This window comes from Hylobates moloch, unplaced genomic scaffold (assembly GCF_009828535.3).
Source record: "Hylobates moloch isolate HMO894 unplaced genomic scaffold, HMol_V3 SCAFFOLD_6, whole genome shotgun sequence".
NCBI classification, from domain to species: Eukaryota; Metazoa; Chordata; class Mammalia; order Primates; family Hylobatidae; genus Hylobates; species Hylobates moloch.
Window position 1 is genome coordinate 114871040 of NW_026652281.1, and position 12137 is coordinate 114883176.

The window sequence follows — 12137 nt, forward strand, 5'->3', positions numbered from 1 at the left end:
TTAGCTGGGTGTGGTGGTGCATGCCTGTAGTCCCAGCTACTCAGGAGGCTGAGGCAGGGGAAACACTTGAACCCAGGAGGCAGAGGTTGCAGTGAGCCAAGATTGCGCCACTGCACTCCAGCCTGGCAACAGAGCAAGACTCCGTCTCAAAAAAATAAAAATAAAAAAATAAATTGCACGGCATGGGGGTTTGGTGTATAGATTATTTCATCACCCAGGTAACAAGGATACTACCCAATAGGTCGTTTTTCAATCCTCTTAAAATGCTTTAAAGATATTATTTCATTGGCCTTTATAACAAGGTATGAAGTAGGGAGGCTATTTTTTATTTCATTTGACAGATAAAGAAATTGAGGCCAAGAGGAGAGTGCCTTGCCCCAGATCAAACAGCTAGTAAACAACAGGACATGTCTCCTGACACAAAATCTAGTGCTCATTCTAGTTTACTCAACTACATACGCAGTTAATGCCTATTTCCTTTCATTCCTATCCTCCTTTAAGTGAGGATTGCTTGGTAGGAGGCCTCTAATTAGCAATCAAAGCTTTCTGTCTCTCATGTATAGTTCTAATCTATCAACTGTATAGAGAGCTTAAATTTGACTTGAAATTCTCCTTCAGCCAATATCTGTGAACTCTGGGTCTCGGGAGTCATCCAGGCCTTAAACTTTCCTTTTGAATACCATTATTTATAAATTTTGCTATTTCTCTTATTACCACATAGCATCTGTTAAAGCAAACTAAATATAGCCTGAGAAGGACTCCATACTTCTACATTTGAGTCCCTGTGGATGAACTGTAACCTAGCTTAATAGGCAGACAAGATTGAAAATCTAACCGAGGAGTATGCACCTGTAACAATAGCTGAGTCTTGGCCAATCCCAGCGGCCATACTTCAACCACTCATAGACTGCTAAGCATTCAAACTATGTTCAGAGAAGGTAAACGTCAACCTGTAATCAATCTAGCTGTTTCTGTACCTCACCTCCAATTTCTGGACATCACTTCCCTTTTTTTGATCTATAAATTTGTTCTGACCACAAGGCATCCCTGGAGTCTGAATCGGCTGTAATTCTGGAGGCTGCCCAATTCACAAATCGTTCATTGCTCAATTAAACTCCTTCAAATTTAATTCAGCTGAAGTTTTTCTTTTAACACGTCTGAGCCACAGATCAGTTCCTTGGATCCTCCCTCCTCGGCCTCCCGAGTAGCTAGGACTACAGGTGCTCACCACCATGCCCAGTTCATCTGTGGTATTTTTATGCTGTTCCTCATTGTGTTATCCATTGTTGAAACCATGACAGACCTAAGTATTCTTAAGGTGATTTCTTTCCAATAAGAAACTGCTAAGCCTTAGATCTCAGAGAGAACGTGAGAAGAGGCCATCATAATTTCAAACAGCAAACAAAATTGCATTCCCTTTCATTCCTATTGCTCAGTTCCCTTTATCAATGTTATTTATGTAGTTTTCTTCAAACTACTAAAGAATAAACCAAGATGAGGAGTCCCCCCCCTCCTCCGCCTTTGCTGTCTTTCAATGTTTTCTCTTTGGGCCAGAAATCCCAGCACTGTGAATGGCAGGGAATCCTTCAAGCCTGTTGTACATCCTGGTATGAATAATTCTACTGAATATAACCACCCTAAACTATGCTGAGCCATAGAACCATAGAACCAGAGCCTGCCTTTCCTCTGGAAGTTAGAAGAAGAAAGGATCTGGAGGAAGGAAGAATTGGAGGAATGCTTTTTAAATGAAGTTAATTCTGGGTAATAGCTCACTAGACACTGGCTGCCTTCCTTGCCTTGATCTCCAAAATTTAAGCAATATACCCAGAAACTGCCTATGGCTTCAATCCCAGAGAGTGGAAGAAGTGAAAAGAGGAGAAGGCATATGCTATTCCATGGCAGATATGTTCTGTAATTCTGGCCTCCAAACTAAAGGCTGTAGACTGGCTCTGGGCGGTAGAGCTGACAAATTTTATTCAACACACATATACTGAGTACCTACTATGTGCTCTATGTTGGGGCTGAGGGACAAATTTAGATGTGTGTTCTCACTTAATCTTCACAACTACTCAGATAGATAGATATTATTTATCTCCATTTTACAGATAAGAAAACAGAGGAGGAAGGGTACTGACCTACAACAAAGTCAAACACCAAGAAGTGATGCTCCAACTGGAACCTGTCTTAGTCCATGTGTGATGCTTTAACAAAATAACACAGACAAAATATCACAAGGTTATAAACAATAGAAATTTATTTCTCACAGTTTTGGAGGCTAGGAAGTCCAAGATCAAGGCGCCAAAAGGTTCAGTGTCTGGTAAGGGCTCTTCTCTTCCAGAATGGCACCTTGTTGCTGTATACTCGTACAGCAGAAGGGGCAGAAGAGGCGAACTCACTTAGGGCCTCCTTATGAAAGGAGTGAGTTTGCCCTTATAAAGCCCTTTTATGAGGCCCTAATCCATTCGTGACGGCAGAGCCCTCATGACCTAGTCACCTCCTAAAGGCCCTACCTCTTAATACTGTTGCATTGGGGATTAAGTTTCAACATGAATTTTGGAGGGAACACAAACATTCAAACAAACCATAACAGAACCCAACTTCAAACACAGTACTCAGGCCTCCACAGCACAATCCCTATCCTCCTGACTTTTTATAGTCCATTGAAGCAAGTGGGTGCATACTCAGGTGACCCTAAAAAAATACAGAAGTTGGCCGGGCATGGTGGCTCACGCCTATAATCCCAGCACTTTGGGAGGCCGAGGTGGGCAGATCACGAGGTCAGGAGTTCGAGACCAGCCTGGCCAAGATGGTGAAACCCCGTCTCTACTAAAGATACAAAAAATACAAAAAATTAGCTGGGCATAGTGGCATGCACCTGTAGTCCCAGTCGCCTGTACTCCCTGTCTCCTGCCTCGGGAGGCTAAGGCAGGAGAATCGCTTGAACCTGGGAGGTGGAGGTTGCAGTGAGCAGAGATCACACCACTGCACTCCAGCCTGGGCAACAAAGTGAGACTCCATCTCAAAAAAAAAAAAAAAAAACAGAAGTTGATAGGGATAGAAACACATTTGGCTGCTTCTACAGTTAACAAGATGCTGTTACATTCCTTGCCTCACTAGCTCTAAAGACTATACTAGCGGGACAAAGAAAGCACCTGAGATGAGATGAGATGAGAGGAGGGTAAAGGTACACAGAGATCCCCTGGATATTTGTTCTATGTCCTCTCAGGGGCTTTGCTACCCCTAGAGAATTATCCATATTAAGAACTTGCATTAATATTCCGGGTTCTGTTTCATTTTTTAGGGTCTCAAGAGTGTGCTCAAGTCATTCACATGTTTCCATCAAATACAGACACAGATCAGGGAAGATTAAACCCTACTAATTTCTCGTCGGATGCCTCAGAACAAAGTGCCTTCCAAGAACTAATGGCCAAAATATCCACCCACAACACAAATAAGCTTAGAAAATCTCTTCTTACAATCCTGACACAATGGAAGTTTCCCTAAACCACCCAGCATCTAATACAACCAGCACAAAGAACAACAACTCGGCATTCTTTTATTGAGTCCTGTCAACCCCCTTCTCCAGCTTTACTCCTATTATTCATAGCCTATACTGTGGTCTTAATTGTGGGCCTTTTTGGAAACCTCTCTCTCATTATCAACATCTTTTAAGAAGCAGAGAAAAGCTCAGCATTTCACCAGCATACTGATTGCCAATCTCTCCCTCTCTAATATCTTGGTGTGTGTCATGTGCATCCCTTTTACTATCATCTACACTCTGATGGACCACTGGATATTTGGGGATACCATGTGCAGACTCACATCCTATGTGCAGAGTGTCTCAATCTCTGTGTCCATATTCTCACTTGTATTCATTGCTGTCGGAAGGTATCAGCTAATTGTGAACCCCCGTGGCTGGAAGCCCAGTGTGACTCATGCCTACTGGAGCATCACACTGATTTGGCTGTTATCCCTTTTGCTGTCTATTCCCTTCTTCCTGTCCTACCACCTCACTGATGAGCCCTTCCTCAACCTCTCTCTCCCCACTGACCTCTACACCCACCAGGTGGCCTGTGTGGAGAACTGGCCCTCCAAAAAGGACCGGCTGCTCTTCACCACCTCCCTTTTTCTGCTGCAGTGTTTTGTTCCTCTAGGCTTCATCCTCATCTGCTCCTTGAAGATTGTTATCTGCCTCCGCAGGAGAAATACAAAGGTAGATAAGAAGAAGGAAAATGAGAGCCAGCTCAGTGAGAACAAGAGGATCAACACAATTTTGATTTCCATCGTGGTGACCTTTGGAGCCTGCTGGCTGCCCCTGAATATCTTCAGTGTCATCTTTGACCGGTATCATGAGGTGCTGATGAGCTGCCACCACGACCTGGTATTTGTAGTTTGCCACTTGGTTGCTATGGTTTCCACATGTATAAACCCTCTCTTTTATGGCTTTCTCAACAAAAATTTCCAAAAGGACCTGGTAGTGCTTATTCACCACTGCTGGTACTTCACACCTCAGGAAAGATATGAAAATATTGCCATCTCCACTATGCACATAGATTCCAAGAGGTCTTTAAGACTGGCTCGTATACCAACAGGTATATGAAAATTGATTATGCTGAAGCTCTTCTTGAATGGGAGCTGGACAGGTAATGGTGGGAATAGGGCAAGATGCAGAAAGAAGAAACCAGAACCAAAAATAGCAACTTTATACCCACTTTTCCTTTAGGCTAAGACTGCCTGTCTCATATGTCTATCCAACACACCCTCTAACATACATGAACACACATACCACCCCTTTTATCTTAAGAGAATAACTCTAATAATTCAAACAACCTGGCTGCCATCATTTGTGGCAAAGAATGAGAATGAGAATGAGAAAGCAGAGAGAGAGGCAAACAGCAGTGATGGCTGGGGAACAATGTTCACAGATACTTTTATTCAATGGAATATCTACAAAAGTTACGTAATGATATGCCTAGTAAAAACACTGCTATACCTCCTTAGCACTGAAGCAAGTCTATTCTCAGATATGAAAACTGTAACCTTCAATCATATAACTATTCAGTTAATTAGCCAAGTCAGAAAATCCCCCCTTATAATTCATTAATTAATTAACAAACTAACTTTGGACTAAAGTTGAAGGGCTGGTTTTAACTTAACATTTAAACAAAGTGTTGTAATTACAATTAATTCCCATGCTTGAATCATATCTCCAGTTTATGATAACAATACATTTTATTCACTAACAGTGCTATTAGAACTGGCCACAAATTCTTTAGCATAGCAATTATGCTAGAAATTGCTTTAACTAACTTATTAATGGCCAATGTAGATACAGCTTTCCTCACAAAGTGGCTTTTAATCCCTAATTCTTTATGTATATTAAATAGAGGTCATTATTACTCTATCACTGGATCTCAGAGACTTTGTCAGTAGCATTTTTATAATTAGCGCCAGATTTTTAAAACCTTCTCATATATCTCGTGGCTTAAACATTTTTAAAAGAGACTTCATCCCCACAGAGTTACTTACACAGGGGAATCAACTAGACTGTTCTCGAAAGACACTAAGCTAGTGTTCAAATGGCTATTAATTGCAGTCACTGTTACTAAATAGTGACCAGCTCTACCACTTCCTAGAACAAACCTCCCCTGTATCTATCAAATTTGAACTGCAGCTTATTTGTATGTTAAAAATGTAACTGTAGGCTGGACTCGGCAACTTACCCTGTAATCCCAGCCCTTCGGGAGGCCAAAGTGGAGGATCACTTTTGCCCAGGAGTTGAAGACCGGCCTGAGCAACACAGTGAGACTTCATCTCTACTAAAAATACAAAAAATTAGCTAGGTGTGGTCATGTATACCTGTAGTCCCAGATACTTAGATGAGAGGATCACCTGAGCCTGGGAGATCCAGGCTGCAGTGAGTCACGATCACACCACTGCACTCCAACCTGGGTGAAAGAGTGAGACCCTGTCTCAAAAAAAAAAAGTAATTATATTTTCTTTTGAATAAAAAGTAATGTTTCTGGAAACATCTGTGATTTTTCTATTGTGCTTTTTCTTGCACATTAGCTTTCACATTTTCCTCTCCTGAAAATCTCTTTCTCTCTTCCTCTTTCCCTCCTTCCCTTATTCTCTCTTTATTCATTCTCTTCAGGGTTTCTATTCTCTGTTTTATCATTTTGGAATAAATGAACAACAAAAGCACTGAAGAACACACAAATGAAATAAAATCTAACCATCTCATGGCAGTAGCTGTAAATGTCACTTTACTTACTTGGTAAAGAAATACCGATTCTAGGCCAGGCATGGTGGCTCACACCTGTAATCCCAGCACTTTGGGAGGCCGAGGTGGGCAGATCCCTTGAGGTCAGGAGTTCAAGACCAGCCTGGCCAAAATGGTGAAACCCCATCTCTACTAAAAATACAAAAATTAGCCAGGTATGGTGGTGAGCACCTGTAATCCCAACTACTCAGGAGGCTGAGGCAGAAGAATCTCTTGAACTGAGGAGGCAGAGGTTGCAGTGAGTGGAGATCGTGCCACTGAACTCCAGCCTGGGCAACAGAGAGAGACTTCATCTCAAAAACAAAAAGAAAAGAAAAGAAATATGATGCTAGTTGCCATTATTAAAATGATTCTGATCAAACAATTTGATGTGGTTTAGATGTGTGTCTCCTCCAAATCTCATGTTGGAAAGTGATCCCCAATGTTGAAGGTGGGGCCTGACGGGAGGTGTTGGATTATGGGGGCGGATCCCTCATGAATGGCTTAGTGCCACTGCCTTGGTGATGAGTGAGTTCTCGCTCTGTTAGTTCAGGTGAGCTGGTTGTTTAAGGAGTCTGGCACCTCCTCCTTTCCTGCTTCCTTTCTTGCCATGTCATATGCCAGCTCCCCCTTCACCTTCCACTATGACTGTAAGCTTCTTGAGGCCTCACCAGAAACTGAGCAGATGCTGGTGCTATGCCTATACAGCCTGTAGAACCATGGGCCAAATAAACCTCTTTTCTTTAAAAATTACCCAGCTTCAGGTATTCCCTTATAGCAACTCAGAACAAACTAACACACCACCAAAACCAGGAAAGAGCACCAAATTCTAATATTCCTCCCTCCTCTCACCCACATACATATACCCAATCTCCTCTAATCATTACTTCCACCCTGAACACGCAGAAGAGATCTCCTGTATATGACTAAATACTATGGCATTCTTTCCTTGATAAAAGCAATTTCCTTCCATAAAGATGTTTTTGTTTTTTCTTTTCAACTTTTCTTGAGCAAATGGTGTAACTATCAATAATAGTCTTTCTTGTGTTTATTTTTACCTCAAAAAAGTAGTGAATTAAATGTATTTTTAATGTATGCCTTCACCTTTAAGGGGCTTACGTTCTGACAGGTAGGCAAACACAAGTCTATAAGTAGCTACTTCGAGAAGAAGGTATAATGGAAACATAAACCAAGTATTGTGGGTAAAAGTCTTATATGAGAGGAAACATGGAAAGACTTCAGAAAATCAGCCTTTATTTCCTCTATTTTTGCAGTATTTGTGGATAGTTCATATCAATTTGGTCTATCGGTGAGCAAGCTGGTGTATGAAATAAGGTCTCACCTCCCTCTCTTCAGTTGCCAGATAAGCCTTTTAGGAGACTGGACTTTCATGTTTGCCAGATAGTCCTGGAAACAGGTTCCTCTAGCCAGCACTCCAAAAACCTCCTATCCCCCAACCTCAAATCATTTTGGATTGAGAATAATTTCTCATATCTTTAAAAGCTTCTAGAAAAGAAGACTATTAGTGGAATGAATAAGTGTTTATGCCCCCAAAGAATTAGTAAACTATCCTGAATATGTCTGTCCAGGAAACCAGAGCTGAATGAGAAAATGCTAAAACACTCTTGCAGCAAGTCCCCTAAGTTTCCTCTCTGCCTGAACAGCATAGTTCATCAGCCTCTCTTCCTGTAAGTTTTGTTTTTTTGTAGAATAATAAATCAAGAAAAATATATTAAGCCCTTACTATATACTTAGCTCTGCATTTGGTATAGAAAAAGTACAAGACACAGCTTTAAAGAATTTACAACCAAGCTGAGGCTTTAAAGCATTTATAATATACCAGGGGAGTAATTCAATGTGTTGGTTTTGAAGTCTTTCCTTCTTTTTTTAATTTACTTTTTTAAATTACAGTATAGTTGACAAAAATTATACATATTTACAGTGAACAATGTGTTTTCTGTATAACGTTATGAAATGGTTAAATCAAGCTAATTAACATATCCATCATCTCACATACTTATCACTTTCTGTTGTGAGAACATTTAAGAGCTACTCTTAGCAATTTTCAAGAATCCAATACATTGCTATTAACTGCAGTCACCGTGATAGACAATAGATCTCTTGTACTCATTTCTTCTGTCTGAAATTTGGAAACTTTGACCAGTATCTCCCCAGTTCCACAATCACCCCTCAGCTCCTGGTAACCATTCTACTCTCTGTTTCTATGAGTTCGACTTTGTAAGATTCCACATAAAACTAGTATTTGTCTTTCTGTGCCCGGCTTATTTCATTTAGCATAATGTCCTCCAGGTTCATCTATATTGTCACAAATGACAGTATTTCCTTCTTTTTAAAAGCCAAATAGTATTCTATTGTATATATATCTGTGTATGTGTCTATGTATGTGTGTCACATTTTTTCATTATCCATTCATCCATTGATGGACATTTAGGTTGATTCCATATCTTGGCTATTATGAATAATGCTGCCATGTACATGAGAGTACAGATATCTCCCTGATATGCTGATTTGAATTCCTTTGGATATATACCCACGAATGGTATTGCTGGAGCATATGGTAGTTCTAATTTTAATTTTTTGAGGAACCTCCATACTGTTTTCCATAATGGCTGTGCTAATTTACATTCCCATCAACATGTACACAGGGGTTCCAAAGGCTTCTCTTCAGGCTAGGTTGAAAGCTGACTAAAGGAAAGTTAAGGGTAACTGAAGGCAGAGTTAATATCAAAGGAGGACTCAACTGACCTTTATACCCATAAGTGAGAATATATTGAGAGAAGAGGAAGCATCCTAGATGAAGGAAGAAGAGGGGAGTATTTCAAGACTGGTTATTTCCAGGAATCCCTAAAATCCTTCCTGAAGCCACCCATGCAATAAATGTGATCATACAATAAAATGAAGACAGAAGATGATGAATATTTCCAGTTGGATAAGGGAGGCAAGACAGGTCTCTTTCTCCTGTTTCTGTGCCCAAATCAAGCTCCTTGTTGAGGCTGGGATAGTGTTTCCCCTGAGGGAATGAAAAGATGTGTGATGTTAGTGACAGAAGTATATCTGTTGCATCTGGTCATTGACTGTTTCCTGCTATTCTCTATTTTAGGTAGATAAACCTGTTCTCAGCTAGACTGTGAACTTTCAAAGACCTGTCCTAGGCATGGAAAAAGAATTTAATACATATAGATCTTGAAAGTTACTACTTTAAAAACCAAGTTAGGGCCAGGCACAGTGGCTCAAACCTGTAATCCCAGCATTTTGGGAGGCCAAGGCAGGAGGATCCCTTGAACCAGGAGTTTGAGATCAGCCTGGACAACACAGCAAGACCCTGTCTCTACAAAAACAATTTAAAAATTAGCCAGGCATGGTGGCATGCACCTATCTAACCAGGAGGCTGAGGCAGGAGGATCACTTAGGCCCAGGAGTTTGAGATTACGGTGAGCTATGATCATGCCACTGCACTCCAGCCTGGGCAACAGAGCAAGACCCTGTCTCTAAAAAAAAAAAAAAAAAAAAAAAACAAGTCAGACAGTAATTATTTACTTATTAAATGCCAGAATGTTTTCAAACCTATGTTCTATTAATTATCCAATGAGAACATAAAGACATAATCCTAATTACACAAGGATTATAGTACTGTCAATAAGTCATGAAATTCTGAGTCTTTAAGATTCCACTTAAACATTTCTCAACAACATTATCTAATTCCCCAGGGCTATTAGGATCCCCTAGTCACTGCTCCCACACCCTATGTATACTTACCACGCAGTACCAGGAAGACCTGTTTACATGTGTGCCTTCAAGGAACATGCATTCCTCAAAGGCAGGGCTTGTACCTTATTCACTGTAGTAGCTCCAGCGCCAAGTATGGCATCTGACACAAAGTAGGGGAACTCAACAGATATTTGTAAACTGTAGGTGTAGAATAACATCTGGGATGACAAATCTTTACTTGAAAGTGGTATGTGGATCTGAATAGTAAATGAGGACTATACCCTCTAGACTTAGTATCTGAAGAAGCAGAAAGCTAAATTTCCATCTGAAATATGAGAGTTCAGGATACCTGCACTGGCAGGAGGACAAATAAAAACACACGTTGGTCACAAGGAAGCTCAAGGGCAAGGTGGACTTTTATAGCTCAAATGTCATTTGCCAATAAGAGTTGTGCCAATAAGATAGCTGAGCAAGTCCTGGGACTCGAAGAAAATGCTCTATTAACTTTCAATTAATTGCCTTGACAGGTTCTTGGAACAGCTTTTAGAAACGAAAGGCCTTTCAGGGCAACCAGCCTCCAGGAGAGCAGGCCCCATTATGATTCTATTAGAGGAACCAGATTCTCTCTGAAAGGCCAATGCAGGGCAGAACTTTATCCTTTTCAGTGAGCCAAATCCTTCTCTAAGAAGGGAACATACAGCCTAAAAGTAAAAGCTATTGAGTTATTGATTTGGAGGCCATTTTCTACATCCTGGGGTCTCCAAAGATGCTTTCTGCTTTTCCACAGCAGTAGTCTCCCTTTCTTCTGGACACTGTCACTAGATAGCCTGGTTTCCTAATAATTCCAGTTATAAACTCTTCCTATTTTCTATCATATTTCTCTTCTTTCTTTCTTTTTTTTTTTTTTTTTTTTTTTGAGACGGAGTCTCGCTCTGTCGTCCAGGCTGGAGTGCAGTGGCGCAATCTCGGCTCACTGCAAGCTCCGCCTCCCGGGTTCACGCCATTCTCCTGCCTCAGCCTCTCCCAGTAGCTGGGACTACAGGCGCCCGCCACCACGCCCGGCTAATTTTTTTTTGTATTTTTAGTAGAGACGGGGTTTCACCGTGGTCTCGATCTCCTGACCTCGTGATCCACCTGCCTCGGCCTCCCAAAGTGCTGGGATTACAAGCGTGAGCCACCGCGCCCGGCCCATATTTCTCAACTTAACAACAAAGACAAATATTTTAATTTATGTGTGTGTGCACACACGTGCATGTGTGCATAACACTCAGGAAAATGTCTGAAAGAAAGTATCCCAGAACATTAATAGTGTTTATCCCCAGGTGATGACAAGACTTTTGGGTAACGTGTCTTTATTTCCTTCCTATTTGTTCCATCTTGCTGCCTTTTTTTTAAGGTAAAACTTAATCAATACTATTTATTTTCTAATTATTTGTTGCTGGTATATTAAAATACCAGGAATTTTATTGTTGACTTGTATTCTCAGCTCTTGCTAAATTAATTTACTAATTCTAATGATTCACTTGTAGCTTCTTTTGAATTTTCTGTGGACATAATCATGTTGGGTTGTTTTTTGTTTTTTGGGGTTTTTTGTTTTGTTTTGTTTTGTTTGTTTTTTTTTTTTGAGACAGGGTCTCACTTTGTCACCCAGGCTGGAGTGCAGTGGTGCAATCACAGCTCATTGGAGCCTCAACCTTCCTGGGCTCTGGTGATCTTCCCACCTCGGCCTCTGGAGTAGCTGGGACTACAAATGTGTGCCACCATGCCCAGCTAATTTTTGAATTTTTGTAGAAATGGGGTTTCACCATGTTGCCCAGGCTGGTCTCAAACTCCTGGGCTCAAGTGATCTGTCTGCCTCGGCCTCCCAAAGTGCTGGGATTACAGGTGTGAGCTGCTGTGCTCGGCCTTGTTTTTGAATAATGTCAATTTTATATTCCTTTCCTATACATATAACCTTTTATTTATTATTCTTATCTCGTTGTCTAGTAGGGGTAAACAAGCAACTTCTTTGTCTAAAAATAAGTGTGTGTTTTTTATTTTAACTTTTACCTTTAAAGAATATTTTCACCAGATATGGAATTACAGATTGGCAGTTATTTATTTCATTATTTTAAAGGTATTATTCCATTGTCTTCCATAATTTCAG

General features: G+C 40.7%; 2 protein-coding genes across 3 annotated transcripts in view; one reads left to right on the plus strand and one right to left on the minus strand.

Annotated features, from left to right (window-relative positions):
- Nucleotides 1–12137, minus strand: part of KLHL3 (kelch like family member 3) — a 275618-nt gene that overhangs the window by 189660 nt on the left and 73821 nt on the right. The window lies entirely within an intron of this gene.
- LOC116471541 (putative neuropeptide Y receptor type 6) lies at nt 3489–4361 on the plus strand. The gene is given in 4 exon segments (XM_058441230.1): nt 3489–3559; nt 3561–3666; nt 3668–4318; nt 4320–4361. Coding segments are annotated over 4 exon segments (870 nt in total).